A 21,677-nucleotide genomic window follows, 5' to 3' on the forward strand; every position below is an offset into this window, starting at 1 on the left:
CGAACATTTTGATGTATTAAAATACCTATGTGTCCACTGAAAATTTCGAGTATTTTTAGTTTAAAGATGACGTACGTAGTATGCAAAAATCAGTAAAATAGAAGTACTCATTAAATCGTTAATTTTACGCGAAATGATAAAAATTCAACACCAATCGAATAAGAATTTCATTGTCTTTAATTTAAGACTGCATAACAGTTCACCCATACCCGAAATTCATAAGAAATTTGGGACATACTCGGATTTCAATTCGTAACAACATGGACATATAGAATCAAAACCTGAGTATGTCCATCACTGCTTGAAAAACATTTAATTACACGTACTAAATTGAGAAATTTTACAAATGTAGCTCAGACAATCTCTTCATAAGAGATTGAGCTATCATACTTCAAAATTTTATTACTTCATATCCCCTCCATTTGTTTTTATCATCTTTCAAACTTTCAATTTCCTCTCCTGAAAAATTCACGTTCTTGGACATACTCGGATTTGGCATTAAGGTAACGATATGTAACCTCGAAGGGTTACCTGGTTAAGTTTGTAGTGTTGCAGTCTCTGGAATCCGACGCTCTATCATAACGAGTATTTTGAGGGGTCACATGTATTTTTGTTTTCGTAAGCCAAAAGCCAGCCAATCGCCAGCCAATGAAATTTTGCCAGCCAATAGCCAGCTTTATTTAAGCTAATGAAAATCAAGCTAAAAGCTGATAGCCAAAAGCTAATCGATGATTGGCTGGAAATCCCTGACCACAATCCGAATCCACATGCTCCACATAATGTACAGTACCCTTTGTAAATAGTAGAATTAACGCATATGTGGACTGCTACATAAGCGGCAACTCGGCAACTTAAGGCTCTATATAAAGTGGGTGAGCGCATCGGCCATTTTGTTCCCTGAGTGATAACGGACTAGTAAGTATAGATACAATTTCTCACGTAAAAAATGCAATTTTCTCGATAGTTCGCGAGTCCGGGTGAACTTACGTGTAGTCTCAAATTAAAGACAATAAAATTTCCTATCGATCGATGTTAAATTTTGATCATTTCATGAAAAAATAACGACTTTATGAATAGGTACTTCAATTTTACTGATTTCTGCGTACTACGTACGTCGTCTTTAAACTAAAAATACTCGAAATTTTCAGTGGACGCATAGGTATTTTAATACAGCAAAATGTTCGTAATTGTATCCTTTTTAAAATGGTTGTTTACCGAAAGCTCTACATGCAACCGTTCAAAAGTTTTCGAAGTTGAAAGTTGGGAAAACAAGCTGCGGATGGTAAGTACTGAACTTTGAACTAATATTACTCGAAATTTTCAGTGGACACGTAGGTATTTTAATACATCAAAATGTTCGTAATTGTATCCTTTTTAAAATGGTTGTTTACCGAAAGCTCTACCTTCAACCGTTCAAAAGTTTTTGAAGTTCAAAGTTGCGGAAAGTGGCCAAATTGTGTTATCACTGTTATCAGTCACTTAGTTTTGATCAGTATTTTACTTTCCGCAACTTTGATCTTCAAGATCTTTTGAACGATGAGAGGTAGAACTTTCGTTATAAGCTCATTTTAAAGACGATAAAATTACGAACATTTTGCTGTATTAAAATATCCATGTGTCCGTTGAAAATTTTGAGTAAAATTTGTTCAAAGTCAAATACTTACTGCCCGAGTGCCCGCAGCTGATTTTCGCAACTTTCAACTTCGAAAACTTTTGAACGGTTGCATGTAGAGCTTTCGGTAATAGCTCATTTTAAAGAGGATAAAATAACGAACATTTTACTGTAATAAAATACCTATGTGTCCACTGAAAATTTCGAGTATTTTTACTTTAAAGATGACGTACGTAGTATGCAAAAATCAGTAAAATAGAAATATTCATAAAATCGTTATTTTTACGCGAAATGATCAAAATTTAACATCAATCGATAGGGAATTTTATTGTCTTTAATTTAAGACTGCATAACAGTTCACCCAAACTCGCGAACAATTTAAAAAATTGCATTTTTTACATAAGAAATTGTATGCATAATTACTGGTTCGTTATCACTTCAGGGAACAAAATGGTGGATGCGCTCACCTGGTTTATATAGAGCCCTAGGCAACTTAGCAACTTCGTTTCGCGTCAGTGGAACGAAAATGATAAGAAGTTGCTCGGTTATTGGCTGGAACTAGCAACCAAATCAAAATTTTTTGATTTGGTTGCCAAGTTGCCAGTTGCTGGTTGCTAGTTGCCGCTTATGTAGCAGTCCACTATCTCACGCGCTTGATAACTGATATTGATAAGCTTTTTTTTTCGTTTCAACTTTCAAATTTTGGATTTCGGATTTTCATTTCAGTTCAAATTAATTGGAAATTCGAAGTCGTTGTTGTTTCGTCTTCTAAGGTCGTCTATCAAAGTTGTTAATCATTTAATAAATATTGAACTTTTACTTTTTCTACTCAATAGTCAATACGTCAATACCGATTAGCTGACTGAACGCCGGTAATAAAACGACCTTCTTCATGAAGAATATCAATATCATCTCAATTGCAAGTACACCAACTTAATTGCTTAATAAATGTTCAAAAATTATTGATGAGTAAGTGTTATTCGAGTAAAATTCACAGTTGTTTATATACATGTATGCATACTGATGTAGATAGATGGCTAATTGAGTAATTGCTGAAATCTGTTTCCATTGTAGCTGGATTTAATCACCGACTACTTGTGTGCTCCAAGATTAATACTAAGGGTGATTGTATTTTCGATAATTTCTTCCTTAGATCACTGTATACGTTATCTAGGAGTTGTCATCGTTCGTCGTGTTCCAATTCGTAAGTATTCATCATGAAAATGTTATCAATCACAAATGTTTATTGATTTAATTCAAATAATCAATAGAATCGTGTGTAATTCAGTTTTAACTATCGTACAATAAACAATCAAAGTTGCAATATAGAATCGTGTTCGTTAGCATGTATTATTGCAGGAATAGTATTCTATATTGTTCATATTACGTTATTACTTAGTATTTGTAAAAATGCTTGGGAACTTTGGTACTCGTGCTTCGGTTTAATTTTATTTTATTCCTTTGTGTTTCAGAAATTTCTGTAAACCTGCATAGCATATGGTGTAGTGCTTTGAAAACTTTTATGTGTTTTATACAACAAGAAACCAAGATATTTTATGCCTCATTTGCCTCTAGACCGAAGAAAATTCAGATTGGTGAGTAGGATTCCACATTAAAAATAATTTCTATTCATATACCAAGCATGTTGTATCGAAATTGATTATTCTGTGAAGTTTTGAATACCCAAATTTGATCAACTTTTCTTATCTGTAGTTATATCATAAACTAAGTCAATATTCAAAGTTTAGAGTGCGAATTTAATTAAATATTTGCAATATTTTACAGGAATCCCTGATGTTGCATTGTTCATAACCATCGAGCTTCAATTGATCAGTTTCCATTACTGCGGATGAACCGTTTAAACGCTTGCTGAGATTTGTTGATGGAAAATTGTTACAAAGTTCAGCAAACGGTAAAAATGTTTTCTATCTGCAAAGGCCATACACATCTGTCGAAGCAGTTATATTACTTCCATGAAGGTAGCACGATGAAGATGTTTCCTTATCTTCGAGGCCGTAATTACTTCTCAAAAAAATCGTATTACATGCAAGAAACAGTAACAACAGTGCTGTCTGACTTACGAGATCGTGTTGATTTTCCTAAACAAGTTCATCATACTCTTAATTTTAATGTGAAACCGGTGTTTCTTAGCTTATCAAAGTGCGCTAATTTTTCCAAAAAAGTATGTTACATGCACACGAAAATCGTTAACTTCAGAACACACGCGGATTTCTCCAAGCAGTTAAATTTTACGAAGAAAAACTCGAACGAGGAGCTTGGTGATTTGGTGCAAGAATGGCTTAAACGTTTCGATTCTCTGGGCAGAATTGAGGCTACCGGAATTTCTGGAACGTTCAATAGTTTATTAAAATTCAATATTTTTGGTACCGAGTGGAACACTGAATGTCAAGAAAATTTCAAACGGTTAATCGTTAGATTGGCGGAGAAAGGAGATCAATTATTACATCCAAATAGCCGAGCTCCTTCTAAATTTAGCTCTTGGCAAGTTGCTAATAGTTTGAATGCGTTATCCCAATGGAATGTTTTGAATAGCAATGTATGGGAAGGTCGTGTTCACATTGTCAACAATCAAATTGCCAAGGTTGATTTATTTAAATCTGTCATTAATGGATTGTTATGCCGAGGAACTTGGCTACTGGAAAACGATACAATTGATAAATTCGATTCTCAAGGTATTACCAATTGTCTGAGGGCTCTATCGAAATGGAATATCGACGAGCTCGAAGGATCCAGGAAGTTTATCAGTTGTTTAGTGAAACGAGGCGCCACATTTACCGATCAGTTTCACTCTGTGGCTGTTTCTAACAACTTGACTGCTTTGTCTAGGTGGAATTTGAGCGATTTCGAAGGATCCAGAGAATTCATCGTTCAGTTGCTCAAACAAGGAACATCGACTGATAACAGATTCACTCCCCTGAGTATCGCCAAAACTTTGAACGCAATGTCCAAATGGAACATCGAAGAATTGCAAGGCGCCAAGGAGTTTATAATTTATGTAATGAAACAAGGAACTTCGATGGCCAATAAATTCAATTCCATGGAGATTGCGCACAGTTTGAACGCTCTATCCAGGTGGAATGTCGACAAGATGCTAGAGGCTAGAGGTTTTATTGTTCATTTAATTAAAAATGGAGATTCTATCATCGATACATTCGCTTGCCAAGGTATTGCCAACAGTTTAAATGCATTTTCCAAATGGAACATTGATGAATTGCAGGGTTCTAAAAAGTTCATTGTTCATTTGATAAAACGAGGAAGCTCATTAGCTGGAGGTTTCAAACCTCAGGAGATTGCCAATAGCTTGAACGCATTGTCCAAATGGAATATTTACGAGTTGGATGGAAGTAAACACTTCATCGTTCAATTGGTGAGATGTGGAACTCTGAAAGCTGACACATTCGACTCGTTTGACATTTCTAGCTCTTTAAATGCCCTTTCTAAATGGGATATTGATGAATTAGACGGAACCAGGGAATTTATCACTCGATTAATAAAACGTGGTCGCTCGTCAATCAATAGATTCAATTCACAGAGTATTTCCAACAACTTGAACGCTCTCAGTAAGTGGAATATCGATGAATTCGAAGGAACCAGAGAGTTCATCATCCAGCTACTAAAGCAAGGCAATTCCTCAGGTGGCAGATTCAATATTCAGGAGAGTACAAATATCCTAAATGCTCTATCGAAGTGGAAAATCGACGAGTTCGAAGGAGCTAGAGAATTCATTGTTCAGACGATCAAACGAGGGAGCTCGATGGTTAGCAAATTTAATTCGCAAAATAACGACAACAGTTTGAGTGCTTTGTCAATATCAAATGCCTTGAACGCGCTTTCTAAATGGAATATCGATGAAATCCATGAATCCAAAGAGTTCATTATCCAGTTGATAATTTCCGGTAATCAAATTTGCGATAAATTCAACTCTCTTGATATTTCCACCTGTTTAAATGCCTTATCTAAATGGAAAGTCTATGAATTACAAGGAGCTAAAGAATTTATTAATCGATTAATCAAACGAGGCAGTTTAATAGCTGCTGAATTCGATTCTCAACTTGTTTCTAATTGCTTGAACGCTTTATCCAAGTGGAATATCGATGAATTATACGGAGCCAGAGAATTTATTGTTGAGTTGGTGAAACAAGGAAATTCAACAATCGAAGCATTTAATTCTCAATCTGTTTCCAATAGTTTAAACGCATTGTCCAAATGGAATATTGACGAATTCGAAGGATCGGTAGAATTCATTGTTCGATTAATACAACGAGGAAATTCAACTATTGGGGAATTCAATCCTCAAGCTATTTCCAACAGTTTGTTCGCTTTGTGCAAGTGGAACGTCGACGAGTTACAAGGAGGCAGAGAGTTTGTCATTGCGTTGATTAAAGTAGGTAGTCGAACGGTCAATCAATTCGATTTTCGAGCTATAGCTAATACCTTGAATGCTCTATCTCAGTGGAACATTGATCAGTTCGATGGGACGAAAGATTTCATTGCTAGGTTAATTAGTCAAGGGAATTCAACAGTTTGCGATTTTGATGCGGGTGCTGTTTCCAATAGTTTGAATGCTTTGTCTAAATGGGAAACTGAAAACTTGCTAGGTGCTGAAGAATTCGTGGCTGATTTAATGAAGCAGAAAAACTGAGTTGATGTAAAAGTCAATTGTTCGAATTTGTGGTTATTTATTGGAACCATTCAAATGTTTGGATTAGGTTTCGTTTTGTCTTTCTTTCAATTCAGAAAGAATCGACTCAGTGATGGAAATTATGTTTGTAATTAAACTATCCGAAAAAGTCCTATTCAAGTGCCAATTTCTTGAAATTGATCTAATTTTTTTGGTGATTGAATTAGCTTATTTTTTGAAAACTGTAAATCATGATGCTAATGAAAAAGTCGAAGGAAAGAAAAATCATTCTGAGTGATTTGTCACTTGAAAAATTTATGAATTTTGCCATTTAAATAGAACTTTCAGCAACATTTTTGAATGTCTCTTCTAAATGAAATATCTATGTAAAATTTGATTATATTTTTCAACTGGCGAGAATGATTTTTAAAAATTTGCACAGAAATTGATTAAATAAAGTCTTGATGTCGGTTAGCTTGAGTTTACAGGTGCAGAATTTTATTTTGGCGCTTTTTATATATAGCTATTCTGTGCTTTATTGTTAATTATTTTTACGGGGCTATAAAATCGTTTTCAGTTTCAATTCAAAAAATCGCGATGGGAAAAATGAATAGTACGCCGAAAAATAAACAAATTTTGTTATGATCATTTTTATTCTTACTCTAAAATTTTAAAAGTTTTTGGAACTCAAAAATTTGAAAAAATCAAAAATTTACGAGTTCCCAAAAACTGTTTAAATTTTAGGATTAGAAAAAAATGATCATAACATAATTTGTTTATTTTTCGACTTACTATTCATTTTGGTTCAACAATCATTTTTTCCATCGCGATTTTTCGAAATTAAAAATAATTTATAGCCCCTTCAATTAATTTATAAATTGGGCAAAAAATCACAATAGGAAATTTGTGTTCATTTTTCGAAGTACTACCGACGCCATGGTCAAAATTGGATCTTGATCTTGGCTCTCAGATTTTGAAAAAGTACATTTTTTGCCCCTTTAATTTCGAAGATAGACAACACCTTCACATACCCTGTTTTCTTAGTGGTACCTCTACCTACCTACCTACCTACATAGAGTGGTTGTATCCAAATCTGAAGTATTTTCCATTTGCCATCCACTCACCAGACACCCTGTATTTATTGAATGTTACTTGAGGTATTGTTAACTAAGTACATATTTAAGTTTAAGGATCTTAGTTTTTCATGTTTTTGTGCATACCTAAATGTTTTTTTAAGTCGACTAATTAAGTGTAACTTTTATTTTTTCGATTTAATTATTTTTAGAATGATTTGAAGTTATGTTTTTTGTTTGTTCGTCTATCTATAGTTTTTCGTTTTCAATGAAAAGTTTTTGAATTGATAGTAGAAAATTTTAAAGTGCTTAAAAGCACTTATTTGATGAATAATATTATTGATGATTAATTATTAATTATTTCATAAATATACAAACTACAAAGTCTTAAAGGATTGAATAAGTTGAATGCGGTAATGGTGATATTTCTGACGATGCAGAAACGACGAAATAGTCATTTTTTTTTCATTTAAAATTAAAATAAAGGCCTTTTTATAATGACCGTAGAAAGCTACGGAAAAAACGTAGAACAGTTGTACACAAAATTTCAAAGTGCTTCAAATTAATGTGATGAAATACCTTTCATGCCATAAAAATTTTCTAAAAAATTTCACATTCAATTCCAAGGGTATATGTATAATACGTATAATAGGAATACCAGCTTTGAGAGAACACGAAAATTTTGAAGAACCGTTCCTATGACTGACGGTTCTTGTTCTTCCAAAATTTCCAAATCGTTCTTTGTTCTTGTTTTTCTTCTTACAGGAAATTTGTCGTTCTTTCTTTCGTCGCCCTTGTTCTGTCTATTTTTTAAATATTTCTATAATAGGTAGTTAGGTACCAACATTTTTTAGTGGCCTTATCCGAGAAGGTGGGGATACAGATATTTCGTCTTCTGAGCACTTGCGCTTTGATAAAGCTGTTCATCTCACCTCACAAGAATTTTCAACCAATGCTGGAATGAAGTGAAATTATTGAGAGAAAATCTCTGCGATAATGGCTTGAATTTGATGCTTACATTAATTTCTGAAGTTGCAGTTTCCACTTTTGAGTTTTGACAACCTGTTGATTCTTTTTCATCACTTTCAAGATCAAGTTAATCTTGAGTTTTTACATTAGACTGTTATTCACAAACCACTATCCACTTGGTTTAGGAGGTAAGTACATTTATAACAATGTTCTTTTTTTCTTTAAAAGAGCTAAGTTTACTAGCAAATATCCTGAATTCCTGATTTATTGCGCTTTTCAATAATTTCAATGCGCAATTGCGCATTATTAATAATATTAATATTTTTCACAAAAATCTCAAAATCAAAATGATTTACAAAATTCATTAAACATTGAAAAAAAACGCAAGGAAAGTGAAAAGAAAACCCTCAACTCAATTAAAATTAAAATAAATACCATTACCAATAAAATAACCAAAACGAGAACGCTCAAAAACGTTTTGCTCCTCTCCTCTCCACTCCCGCTGCAAAGACAAACTTGTTATCAACAATTCCCGCGGAAAGTTTTTCGCAATCGTAATTCGCATGTCGTGTGAATGTAAAATTCTATAACAATTTATTACAATCGTGAGATGTAATTCAGATTAATTATTAGTACTTTATTCAATTCAATTACATATTTGCGTTCTTTTCAATAGACTTTACTGCCCGCGTTTGGTAAGTAAAGGTAATTTTCTTTCCTGTGATCAAGTGTTTCACGGTGTTCAACGGCTGCTGTAAACACAGCACATGTTTGTTGATTAGCAGCTACAAAGTTTTCAATTTCTATCAATATCGAAGTGATCCGGTAGCCTTGAGAATTGTTTAAAATGTCATCAATCGATCGGCTACTTTTGCAAGGAATTCGTAGCTTTGGACCAGATGATAGAGACAAACAAGGGATCAAATTCTCGACTCCGTTAACTCTAATTTTGGGTCAAAATGGATGTGGTAAAACTACTATAATCGAAGCCCTAAAATACGCCACATGTGGCGAATTACCTGTTGGTGTAGATCAAGGAAGCGGATTTCTTCACGACCCGAAGTTATGTGGTTGCATCGATGTAAGTAAATTAGAAAAATTGATACTTCTTACATGATGATTTTAGTTTCTATATTCCAAACCAGAGAGCCCATTATATAAGTTTTTTCCTCTTCAGGTTAAAGGACACGTGAAGTTGAAATTTAAGGATGTCAAAGGAGAAGAAAATACAATTGCTCGTACTTCCTCAGTCACTCAAAAAGCTAAAACACTTGTATTCAAAACTTTAGATACGACACTCACCGATGCTCATGGAGTAAGTTTTAAACCACATTGCAGGAAGCTATTACCAATGTAATGCTTATTCGGTGTTGTTCTTTTTTTTTTGAATGACATCAAGAAAAGTATCAGTACTCGCTGCAATGACATAGATTCTTGGATGAGTAATGCCCTTGGAGTTTCCAAAGCTGTCCTTACTAATGTTATATTCTGCCATCAAGAAGATTCCGCTTGGTTGGTATCACAAGTGACATTATCTTAACTATCAAAACTCATTATTAATTCTGCTGTATGGACGTTTCAGGCCCCTGGAAAAAGGTAAAAAAATGAAAGACCGGTTCGATGCGATTTTTGGAATAACTGAGTATAATAAATGTCTCGATTATATGCGTGTGTTGGCTAAAAAGTATGAAGGAGGTATGTACTAAAAAAAATCATTGTACCTATGTTAACTGACTGAAGAATATTTTGTAAAATCCCTATCATACTGTTTCATTCTAGAGAGAGCATTGGCTAAAAAGGATGTTGATCTCGACGAAGAGATATGGAAGGAAACCGAAAAGAAGAAGTCTAAGCTGGAAAGTCACAAAGCGAGTTTATGTGCCAGTTGTGACGAAGTAGCCAAAATAGAAAACGAACTGGCACCATTAAACAGCACATACAACGAGATTCTCGAGAAAGAGATGAACTTGGGCAATCATCTTGGAAAGATTCGAGCAATGAAGGATAAACGAGATTTTCTGAAAGAAAATCAGCGAGACCTGCAGAAGAAAATCAAAAATGAATTTCCCGGCACTACGCAAGAGCTACAAGCAAAACTTCAAAATTTTGAGCAGGATTTAAGGTATTGTGTTATTTCTATGACTTATCAAAGATATCAAGTAACTCCATTGCTGAGTTGTACAACATGTACTTACGTATTACAAAATGTCTATAGAAATGAGAAAGCCAAACTGGAAACATTACAAGGAGACAGGGATTTAGTGATTAGAGAAGAAGAACGCCACCAAAAGAATATCGGCGCGAAACAAACGACGTTGGGAACTCTTCAAAATGAAAAAGATCAAAATGATCAAAGAGTTGGAAACAGGAATTTATACATGAATAAGCTCGCCGATGAACTGAAACTTACTGGTGACTGAAGTATTTTTAATTATGAATCAGTGTTGAATTTTGTTTTTTGAAAAATAATTTTACTATAGTCGTATCGAGCTGTGACATGAATCAAGACAGAGCTTCCCAATTGTTGGAATCAATCGAACAAAAACTGAAAGAAGAAAATCGAACTTTAGACAAAATGCAAGAAGAAGGAGAGCTTGAGGAGGAAAAACTTCAACACGAAATATATTTAGTTCGCGAAAAGAAGACCAGTATGGAGCACGAAATTAGAGTTAAACGAAAAAATATCCAAGATAACAAAGACGAAACTATAAAGATAAAAAAAAGAATCGAAGATGTAAGTTGGAAATGGTTTTGGGTTAGCATTCTTTGTGCCTATATTTATTGCTGTTTGTTGTTTTGTTTTTATTCAGGTTGATAAATCAGCCCAAACGCTTGCTGCATTAGAAAAAGAATTGGCCAAAATCGATAAAGATTTAGAAGAAGTTACGAAATCATTGGACGTGAACGAACATAATACTCGTGTCAGTGAAAACACTTCTAAAAGAAACCGGTTTGTTTTAATTTTTTAGTACTCAAGTATCTAATTATTCTTATTTTGCTTTATGTTTTAATTTTTAAATATTATATCAGATTGGAATCCAAATTAACCGAACTTAGCGAAGAAATAAAAACGTTACAAAAATTCAGCATTTTGAAAGCAAACTTGGATCAGTTGTTGGATAGGAAACGTAAACAAGAAACTACTTTCAATGAATTGTTAGTTTTTATTAATTACCTACTAGTTGATAATTAAACAGTTGTTATGATGATGAATTATAAAAAACTTGGATATGATTACAGAAAAGAGAAAAATAGCAACTCTCTAAAGCATTTACTGAATGAAGTGCCTCAAAATAATTTCAAAAAGACAGTGCAAGCACATCTTGATAAACTTGTAAGTATTCAACTATTCATGATCTGAAAAATGTTGAAATGAATGTTTCAGTATTTTTATTCCTTCAATTTTTTTTAGTCCTCTGATGTAAAAACGAAAGAAAAACTCATCTCTGATAAAGAGACGCAGCTCGTAATTCTGAAAGAGAAAAAACGCAATTTGGATAATCAACTTTTGTTAAAAAAACGAAAATTGGCCGATGATGAAGATCGCATTGCCGATTTCTGTGGCGATAACGACTTCGAGACATTCCTGAAACGAGCGGAAGAAAAACTCTGCTCCGCACAAGTAATTAAAATTGATCTTCATGGTTTTTTAATTTATTTTTTATGGTTTTTTAATCTGAGAAAATATTCTATTTCATTAGGATTCAAAAGGAACCAGCAGTGCGTCTCAGTTCATGTATAAAAGATACTTAGATAAATTAAATTCGGAAAATCCCATTTGTCCTACATGTCGCCGAGATTTTAGTAACGAAGATGAAATTCGTCTTGTCGTCACCGATGTAAGTTTTTGAGAACATGTAGGTACGCAGTCTCATCGTAGTTTGGACTTGGTTATTGCTAACTTATATTAAATTTTTAGTTGAATAAACGATTGAAAACGTTACCGGATCAAATTGCTCAAGCCGAAAAAGAAGTCAAAGAAGCGATTGAACAACAAAATCGAGCGGTGCAGTTACAATCAGTTTATGAAAATATATCTCAAATCAAAAAAGATGAATTACCTAAGTTAAAGTAGATACATTTTTAATTTATGAGCAAACTGAAGAGAACATAGTTTAAAGTCGAGCATCTTTCTTACGCATAGGAAAGAGGTTAACGACATTAAAGTAAAAATTGATGAATTGGAATCGGAACTTCAAACTTTGCGAGATGAATTGACGGCGCCTTCAACAGATCAGGCAATAGCTACCGGTCTCCTATCGGATTGTACAACATTGGATCACCTTTATCAAGAATTGCGAAAACTTCAACAAGATATAGAAACACAAGAACAGAAAATTCCAGTTTCTAGTAAAACATGACACTTGTTGAATTTGTTTAGTTCTTTGCAATTGCAAGAATTTATGATCTATTAAATACTTTCAATTTTTTTTTTAGAAACGAATAAAACCATGCAGCAAGCGCAAGACGAAGAAGATGATTTCAAAGCGCAGCTGAATGTTTGTCGAATGGAATTGGAAAATTCTCAGAGTGCTTTGTCCAAGTATCACGAGAAATTAAATAAACTTCGGGAACGAAGAAATGAAATTATCACTAAACAAATGACGGTTAGCTCATTCACTGTTGACTGCATTTAAAATTAATGTTCTTGTTTGCGTATTAAGTCCTTAACAAAAGAAGGAAAATTAATATGTTCATAAAAACTAAATATTTATGCGGGAAAAATGTTTTCTCGTATTTTCCAGACAAAAGGAAATGTCCAACAAAGAAAAGAACTATCTGATAAATTGGATGATTTACAAATGACAACCGTCTTATACGAAAGCGAATTGAGTAACATGGAAAAAGAACTCAACCCAACGTCGGAGAAATTGATTAAGCTTACGCAGGATTTAAATAAAATGAAAATGGACCACAAAATGAAAATTGTTGAGAAAAAGAAAAAAGTACTGAATACCATATTTAATGAGTTGATTTATGTTTTCATGCCTAAAATTCTCTTTCAATTTCGATAATTTTCTGCTATGTTACAGTTGGTTGAATTCGATAAAAGAGTTCACGAAATTACCACTCTTCACCAAGCTATCGAAGAATATAACAATAAAGGAGGAACTACCAAATTAGATAAAACTCGCCAAGAGTTGGCCGAATTGCAGCTAACAAAAAATGAAAATTCTCGTGAACGAGATCGTATCGATAAAGAAATTCAATCCATTAAACAAACACTTCAAGCCGAAGAGGTAAATCTTACACAAATTATTTTTCGGATTACTTCTTTGTTTTTCGAATTGAGTTCCATAATTTTATGTTTTTACAGCTGAAAAAAATGGATTATGAAAATAATCTGCAGTTCAGAAAAAAACAAGAAGAAATATCGAAATTAGAAAACGAAATTGTCGAATTGGAAGGCCAAGCTGGTGAAATAACGCTGCAATCATTGAATCGGCAAAAAACCAAGTTAAAACAGGAGATAGATCAGTTGGAAAAAAAAGTAAGTAATCATCCCTGTATAATTTGTTTTCCTTTCTTTGCGATTAAAAGCATTTTTCCATTTTAGAAATCGAGTGTAGAAGGTAGGCAGTTCGAACTGAAAAAAACCATCAAAGAAGCTGAATACGAACTGAAAGACCTCAAATATCAAAACGCTGAACAAAATTACCGAAAAAGTGTTGTTAATTTGAAAGTAAGTTGATTACAAAATGTGCTATGTGTTTCAAAAATATTTCCGAGAAAACATTTAAACGCTCGTGATTTTAATTTACTCTTTAGGTTCTGGGGTTAGCGATCGATGATTTAAGACAATACGAGAAAGCTATGGACTGGGCGATGATCTATTTCCACAAAGAACGCATGAAAACGATCAATACTATGGTACGCGATTTATGGAGGCAGATTTATCGCGGAAATGACATAGACCAGATAGAAATCAAAACCGATGAAGCAAGTCCTACTCCCGGCGGTAATAATATTCTTATTGTGTCTCAATGAGCTGTACGTATGAATGATATCTAGAATATTAATGAAAAAATAATCTCATGTAGGAAGAAGAAGTTACAATTACCGCGTGGTCCAAATCAAAGGCGGTCATGAATTGGATATGCCAGGAAGATGCAGCGCTGGACAAAAGGTATACCTTATGGTGTGAGAAAAATAGTGGTATTGTTATGATCGCGAGCTAGAAATGTCAATTTTTTCAAAGGTTCTGGCTTGTTTGATAATAAGAATGGCGCTGGCAGAGACCTTCAGTAAGAATTGTGGTATTCTAACCTTAGATGAACCGACTACCAATCTAGATCGTGAAAATATCGAAAGTTTAAGCATTGCTTTATCCGAGTAAGATAATGGATTTATATACGTCGCGTTAGATTGAACTGCAAAAATTATAAATAATTGTACTTATCTATCCATCTATATAATTTTTTTTTTGGTAGTATTGTGTCGAAAAGAATGTGTCAAAAGAATTTCCAGCTAATTATCATCACACACGATGAAGAATTTTTAAGAAATTTAACTCGAGTTGATAGAATTGATCATTATTTGAAAGTTTACCGTAATGATAGGTAAGGCATAGATACTTACTGTTAAATTAATTAATACACGTAATTGTGTTTTAATTTCCATTTTTTTTACAGGGGTAAATCCGAAGTGAGAAAAATAAAACTGTGATCAAAAATTCGATTTTTCAACAGTATAAGGTTCCTGAATTTTCTTACCGTTCGTTACTTATTTTAATCTTTTACGCTTAATGTCTTTTATATTTGTAACCTTTTATATTACCTATAAAAATTTGCTAAATTCTGCATTCTAGTTTGTTGAATTTGTGTGTGGTTAACTGCTAACACCTTCAAATTCCATTATTATGCCGATAACGCGAGTAGTTTACCAAAATCTATGATTATCATAACTCATTTTATTGAAAAAAAAGTAAATCATAAAATACAGGTAATATATATTTAACATGAAATAACAATGAAATTACGTAGATACTAGGTGTATTTCAAAGTCGTTCCAGACTTTCTTATACATACATGTTTCTAGAATTTAGGTACCTTACCTATCATGTTATCAAAATTCCTGAGACGCTGTGATTCAATATCAATTTTCAAAATAATACTATACCTACACACATATAAGAAAAACTATATCGTACAAATGAACGCTTGAAAAGACATTATTTTCGTCGTTATTTTAATTTAAATTGGTCGAATAAAAAGAGATTTGTCTACCTAATAACTATGGTCTAAATTCAATCATTGCCGTAAAAATTTGAGAAGTATTGTGCAGCACAGAAATTCATAAATCTTTAATCAAACACGTATCTCCATTACTCGAAGGCATCCACGAAGACGTAGATTTCATTTCGACGGTATTATTATTCTTCGGAAACAAACGTTGCTCAATGTTACAATCGTAAGTGCTATCTTCGCGATTGGGCGTGGACGATAAGTTATTTTTATGAATCAAAATATCCGAGTTCATGTATTCTGGTTGTGACTGAGGTATGGGTAAAGGAACATACTCCAAAGGCTGGTAATGATGGTGATGATGAGAATGGTGTAATTGATAGGATTGCTCTGGTAGAGAGTACCAACTCATAAACGGAGGCGTTGGCGCATTGGTAGTGTTCACATTTGATGACGATGGTATTGGGAGGTGATTTGGCGATGGCGAAGGAGTGATCTGTGATTGTACCGGTGTTAGGGTTACCGGTGTATCCATGGGTTCGGTTGACCAGGTTGAATGATTTGAAGAGAAGACTACTGCGTTCGAGGTTGGTTGTTGCATATCGCCGTCTTCTGACTCAGAAGTGCAGATTCCTTAAAATGAAAATTTTTATGAGAGAAATAAAATTACGTAGGCCTAATACCGGCATTTTATGAATATTCCAAGCATTTGAGGGAACGGTTTGTAGGTAACGTCCTAATTTCAGCAAAGGGTGGTTTGTTCCCGAAGTTACGCGACTAGCAGTTCAATTGCTCCGACAAACTTTTTGATTTTTGTACATTTTTTCGAAATTTAAAAATCATTCATCTTTTTAAAAAATTTTGAAACGTAGTGTAATTTTTTTGAATCACAATAGGTATTTATTTTTTAGGCTGGCCACATCGAAAGTAGGAAGAAACCAAATTTTTAACAGTCCTGACAAATTTCTACGCTTCTCGTATTAGGTATGATTTTGAACATTTATAGAAAAAATTGAGATAAAAATCGGAATATGATATTCGAGGAATAAATTCTCCTAAATTCAACAGCCCTTCATTCCACAAAATATTACCTACGCTCTCCAAATCATGATTTTTATGAATGTATGGTAACTTTCAACAATTTGAAAAATCAGCCAATAAAACTAAAATTTTGGTAATAAGACCTCAAGGTCAAGGTTTTGAACATTTTGTTTAAAAATTTCAACTTTCACTGAAATTGAAGCCGGTCGCCTCAAGTGGTTCAGCTTGCAGTAAATAGGTATTGTTTTTACCTGCTGGTGAATTAGCTGGAGATAATGATCTTTGGTTGCACATTTGACTACTTGGTCGATAAAACGGAGAAAATCGGTATTTGTGTTTATCATGGCGATCTTCTTTCATATGTACAGGGTGCTCGGATGGAACTGGTAAATTTGCCGCAGAAGATGACTGAGGAAATATCCATACGTTGTTTGGTGATTCTGTATAATTTATCGTCGAGTGTTAATTAGGTGGTATTCTAACCATTTCAGGCGAAAAGTTATCAAAGAATCATGGGCTTACCGTGAGTGTGATAAGATGGCGTACGACGCATAGATCTTTCATCACCTGAAAAAAATGTTTAAAAGCATTAAAAACAGTCATAATGTTGGCTGACTTGAAGTAGGTACCTAATAAATTTACGAATGAATTACAATCAGAATAAGACGACTGTTCTTGATTGGAATCCCTATGACATGCTGAAGGAGATTCGGTTCTTTCTTTAGCGTCTAGAAAAGCTTTCGCAAATGGATTATATTTTATTTTCAAAGAAGTCACCTAAAAATAAAAAATAATTTTCAATTTTGAATGAGTAATGTTATCATTTATCATCATGTCTAGAGTGGGAAATATTTAGAGAAAAATTACTTCTTCATTTTGATAAGCTGTTACAGCGATAAACTGAGTTTCTGGAAAATTAAACGTGAAAGCTCTTTGCTGCTCACTGCTGACTCGAACTATGTGTACTCGAGGTTCGTATTTATGCAAAGAATTTAACATCACCTATGAAAATAAGTCAACAAGTTTTGAAATTGAAATTGAAATACGTACGTAGGTATCTCATTTTTAAAAAATCAATTGCATTTTACTTGTCCATTAGAAGTTTGCTTATTGTTTAGCTTCACTTTGGCAAATGAAACAGATTCTTTCATCCAGTGAGCTCCAAAGTTCGGTGATTCTGGATGAACATATACAGCATGCTGAGGAGGTGGTTCTGCTTTACCACCAGGAACCCAATCACCATTCACGTATTTCCATCTAAAAAAAAAATACGCGCAATTTATAAAATAATTAAAGAATATTGTTGTTTAAATATAGTTTCCCTGTGTATCAGTTCAAGTAAGCAGGAAGTAGATCCAGAATTTCAGATCCATGCATAAATTTACCTGTGCTGTTCGATTTGAATAAATTCCAACAGTAATGTATACATTGCAGCAGGATCTAACCCATTTACTGTGACTTTCACGACGGGAAACATTCTCCTAAAAATTCAAAACGAAAATCGACATTGAAAAAACGGTTTTTGAGAGGATGGGCCCTTCATAAAATAATTAGCAAGGGGTCTGGAGGGTTGTAACTCTTATGGATTATTCAGGGGATCACTGGATTACTCTCGACAGTTTTTCGCATTAAAAGCTTAGCTGGCTGAAAATATTTTCAAAAATATGCTAATTTGCCTTCACTAAATAGATACGTTCCAAGTAATAATGTTATCTATGAAAAACACCTAATTTTGTTTCAAACAAAATTATTATTTTCGTTTTACAGAATTTTCCTCATTAAAAATGCAGAGGTTGCTTCGTTATTTTATTTTCCAAAAAAAACTATTAAAAAATGGTAAGTAGGTATATTAAGTTGTTCTTTAAATAATCAAAGGGGTGTTCTACTTGACATAGGTACCGGGTCAGAAATTTTAATTTTTCACCGAGTAATTTCATTTCAAATATTTTGGTCTTATTACCTATTTGTCAACTGGTCAATACCTCAAAGATGAAAAAAAAAATCATTCTTCATTTTTCATTAACGATCATGAAACAAAAGCTACGTCTTCATTGACATTACCAATACCTACTTAAACCGAGATCAGAATTCAATGAATTTAATTGAAGAGCAAGAAAATAAAATGCAAGTCAAAATTGGTATCTATCAGCAGGCCTACTTCTGATAACATTGTAGACTTCGGTTATTATTTCAAACAAACTTTAGAAACAGATCCTAAATCGAGAAAAAAGGGAAAGCTTATCGATAACCTACCTAACGAAAAAATAAGCAAATCTCTCCTCAAAGCAAACATAGACAGGCACCTATACGAATTTTCGTATATTTATTTATGACATAATAATGCTTACTAGAAAAAAAAATCCACGCATGAGACATTTAACAGATACCTATCCATTGTTTTAAGGGAATTAAACGATGGTGAAAATTTTCACCACTGTGCTAACTATTCATTCAAACTTACAAACGCCAAACGGTAGATAAAGTACATATACTCTAACAAGTAATTTACACCTACTTAGTAACTGGTAAAATATATGATTTCATTATTCTCTTCGCAATCTCCCAATCGCATTTAACTATATGCTTGATGATGTATGAACATTCCATCATCTGTTTTGCTTCAATTAGCACAAGAATGGAGAAACTGAATATTTCATTTTAAATGGTTTACAACGTGTGCTGAAATTGAGGCGAAATAATTTCTGGGGATAGTGATTTTTAAATGGGAAAACAATTCCATTACGTACTTGTTTTTAAAAAAAGCAAAAATATGTGCAGTAGTTGACGATGTTAGCCCATAGAAACCTACACTTTATGTACACTTTATGAGATAGGTAATAAACAATTCCAAACGGTAGGTATTTAAGCCGGTGAGAAATTTTTGAAAAATTTTCGTAAGAAGCATCTTTAACATTTTGTCATTTTTAAAACATTATTTTATCATTTTGAAACAACTTCATTTTGGGGGGGGGAGGCAGAGAACATACCCATTAACAGTAAAAAATTCAATTTTTCTGTTTCAATAAGTTCTCTCAATTTCGAATAAATCCATCAGTAGCTATAGGTAGGTACATAAATTATAAATTATACGAGAGTAACGCTGAAATTACCTGCCAGTTTTTGTGACTATCATTTCATTGGTTAATGCTCGGAATTTTTCCCATAGATCTTTATCATCTAATGTAATTCTCACATCATTTTCAAAAGGATCGCCTTTCATTTTTCCTGCTATCACGCCTGCTTCCATCATTGTTAGAATATGCGACTGAGACATATCTTAGAATGTTAACAAATTAAAAATTAATTAATTATAAGCAAACGAGAAAAATGTTATTATAAATTAAAAAAAATTATTAAGCCATAGCATCTATTCAAAAAAATTGATCGTCTTTTGTAGGTACTAGAAATCAAGTTCTGTAGAAGGATTTAGTCTAAGGTTTTATTTTCCCATTACTTATTCTATTATAAACTTTTAAAAAATTATTTATTTCGCCAGATTATAATTTAGAAAAAGTTTTGGAAAGAGAATAATGCAAATCTACTTCCTATCCCTTCCTTCCTCTGAGTTCCTCCTATTCAATGATGATATTTCTTTCATAGAACGGCAAACAATTTCTTATCGATGATTCATGTTTCTCCTGAAAAACAAAAAATACCTAGCCTACAATGAAAAAATTTAAACCTGAAAATATAAAACAATTTCGACACTTTCTTGATTAAACTTTCAAATTTCCAACTTGGATTCAAAAACCAAAAAAAAAAAAAAATGTAATCAACCTATATAACAGCTGTACGAGGTGTTTAGATAGCCATAAAAAAGAAAACTTGCAATCCGACGTAAAATGCAAATAATAATACAAAATTGTGAACATCACGGTAAAAGTATCGCATTAAATTATTAACAGGCGATTAATAAGATGAAAAATTGTAATATCTCAATTTTACCTGATTTACACAGAAACACCTGTGTGTGAAAAATGATCCTTTCGTTGTGTATAACAAATTACATCAATAAACAAGATAGTGTTGGCAGATTTTCACACCGAGCTGTCGAAACTACACTAACCGAACTGGATACTAGATTGCTGATGGTATTATTTTTTTCAATGTGTGAGTGTGTAAACAAGTTGTCTACCTGTTGAGGTTTTCGAGTCAGCAATGGCACACCTTGAAAGTAGGCAGAACTTGAGGCTGTGGCGTGGTGTTTTTTCCATAACTGGTCTTACTATTGGACAGTGCTTTTAATTTTTTAAGCTTACGATTGGCCATTTCAACTAGAGTTCCGGTGCCGATGATTCTAGTGGAAATAATTCGTACCTATGTAGCGATTTTCATTGAAATTAATATAATATCGTAAGATTTTTTCAATAGTTGAATTTGTGTCGTGTAGGTATTTTCGGTGTATAAAAGTGATGCAGTTTGTTGTAATTTTTTATTAAATTGACGATGAAATGCTGAAATTGATGCATCGGTTTGATAATTTATAATGTGTTATTCATTTTTCAAAATTAGGTACATTTCCTACTGTTTGACTTTTTTTTTAAATTAAAAAAATTATAAACACTCACACGCACATTCTAGGATCAATTTAATAATGTGAAAGTGTATTACCATAAGTACATCGGTATTTTTTCATCTCAGGTATATACCTACATGCTGATCACCTATTTCTAAAAGTGGCCTAGCTCTGTAAAACTCTCCGATCGATTTGCAAAAATATATTTTAAATGTTACCTACATAAATAAACCTGAGATATCTCAAATTGAATAACTGCGCAAGTTTAATGAAATAATATATTAAAACATAAGTATTAAAAAGTCTTTTGGTGTAATGATTTACAATACTTTACCTTTCAAAAATGCCGATTCAGGAAAAAGAAAAAGACCATGATTTTTTTCAGGTTCCTTTTTCAGATCACTTGTTGCACTTTATATAGGTTCCTAAACGAAAAAAAAGGTCCTGTTCAAGCAGGTAAGTAAATGGATTTCGTTGGGTGGTCGAAATGTTATATAGATAACCTTTCTTTGATGTAAAAAAAAAAAATTAGGTACAACTGATACAAGTACTTGAATGTCGTCTCGACCGATTTTTTTTTTTTACAAAACAGATAGGCACCTAAGGCATTATGTCATCCATCGGTTCCTTCGATTGTTCT

At 33.1% G+C, this 21,677-nt stretch overlaps 3 protein-coding genes across 4 annotated transcripts; 2 read left to right on the top strand and 1 right to left on the bottom strand.

The window, feature by feature from the left end:
* The first annotated feature begins 865 nt into the window (after nt 1–865).
* LOC135832486 (uncharacterized) lies at nt 866–6,633 on the top strand. The gene is made up of 4 exons (XM_065345757.1): nt 866–2,581; nt 2,687–2,816; nt 3,085–3,207; nt 3,398–6,633. The coding sequence occupies exon 4, from the start codon at nt 3,495–3,497 to the stop codon at nt 6,273–6,275; it is 2,781 nt and encodes a 926-aa protein (XP_065201829.1). The 5' UTR covers nt 866–2,581; nt 2,687–2,816; nt 3,085–3,207; nt 3,398–3,494; the 3' UTR covers nt 6,276–6,633.
* A 2,185-nt stretch (nt 6,634–8,818) lies between these two features.
* Nucleotides 8,819–15,098, top strand: rad50 (DNA repair protein rad50). The gene is made up of 24 exons (XM_065345756.1): nt 8,819–9,377; nt 9,474–9,611; nt 9,696–9,808; nt 9,879–9,991; nt 10,076–10,418; nt 10,512–10,708; nt 10,777–11,030; nt 11,107–11,246; nt 11,327–11,452; nt 11,537–11,630; nt 11,709–11,918; nt 11,998–12,135; nt 12,216–12,367; nt 12,441–12,646; nt 12,734–12,903; nt 13,042–13,242; nt 13,330–13,536; nt 13,614–13,787; nt 13,854–13,979; nt 14,066–14,255; nt 14,338–14,423; nt 14,496–14,629; nt 14,728–14,856; nt 14,929–15,098. Exons 1-24 carry the CDS (start codon nt 9,144–9,146, stop codon nt 14,960–14,962), a joined length of 3,909 nt encoding a protein of 1,302 aa, XP_065201828.1. The 5' UTR covers nt 8,819–9,143; the 3' UTR covers nt 14,963–15,098.
* A 127-nt stretch (nt 15,099–15,225) lies between these two features.
* Nucleotides 15,226–20,689, bottom strand: LOC135832488 (T-box transcription factor TBX19-like). 2 transcript variants are annotated; one of them, XM_065345759.1, is made up of 9 exons: nt 20,467–20,689; nt 19,632–19,797; nt 17,907–18,002; nt 17,610–17,778; nt 17,389–17,523; nt 17,175–17,298; nt 17,044–17,088; nt 16,773–16,961; nt 15,226–16,113 (listed from the first exon to the last, which is right to left on the bottom strand). In XM_065345759.1, exons 2-9 carry the CDS (start codon nt 19,793–19,795, stop codon nt 15,590–15,592), a joined length of 1,446 nt encoding a protein of 481 aa, XP_065201831.1. In that variant the 5' UTR covers nt 19,796–19,797; nt 20,467–20,689; the 3' UTR covers nt 15,226–15,589. The 2 variants fall into 2 exon arrangements, with proteins under 2 accessions (XP_065201831.1, XP_065201832.1); XM_065345760.1 differs by lacking the exon at nt 19,632–19,797 and having other exon boundaries at nt 20,467–20,688.
* Between the last annotated feature and the right edge of the window lie 988 nt (nt 20,690–21,677).

Source organism: Planococcus citri, chromosome 1 (genome assembly GCF_950023065.1).
Source record: "Planococcus citri chromosome 1, ihPlaCitr1.1, whole genome shotgun sequence".
In the NCBI taxonomy this organism is placed as follows: domain Eukaryota; kingdom Metazoa; phylum Arthropoda; class Insecta; order Hemiptera; family Pseudococcidae; genus Planococcus; species Planococcus citri.

Coding starts and splice junctions, on each gene's coding strand:
- LOC135832486 (XM_065345757.1), top strand. CDS start 3,495: ATGGAAAATTGTTACAAAGTTCAGCAAACGGTAAAAATGTTTTCTATC.
- rad50 (XM_065345756.1), top strand. CDS start 9,144: ATGTCATCAATCGATCGGCTACTTTTGCAAGGAATTCGTAGCTTTGGA. Junction 14,424..14,495: donor GATGCAGCGCTGGACAAAAG/GTATACCTTATG, acceptor ATTTTTTCAAAG/GTTCTGGCTTGTTTGATAAT. Junction 14,630..14,727: donor TTAAGCATTGCTTTATCCGA/GTAAGATAATGG, acceptor TTTTTTTGGTAG/TATTGTGTCGAAAAGAATGT.
- LOC135832488 (XM_065345759.1), bottom strand. CDS start 19,795: ATGTCTCAGTCGCATATTCTAACAATGATGGAAGCAGGCGTGATAGCA. Junction 17,524..17,609: donor AGCAAACTTCTAATGGACAA/GTAAAATGCAAT, acceptor TTATTTTCATAG/GTGATGTTAAATTCTTTGCA. Junction 17,299..17,388: donor CAGCTTATCAAAATGAAGAA/GTAATTTTTCTC, acceptor TTTTATTTTTAG/GTGACTTCTTTGAAAATAAA.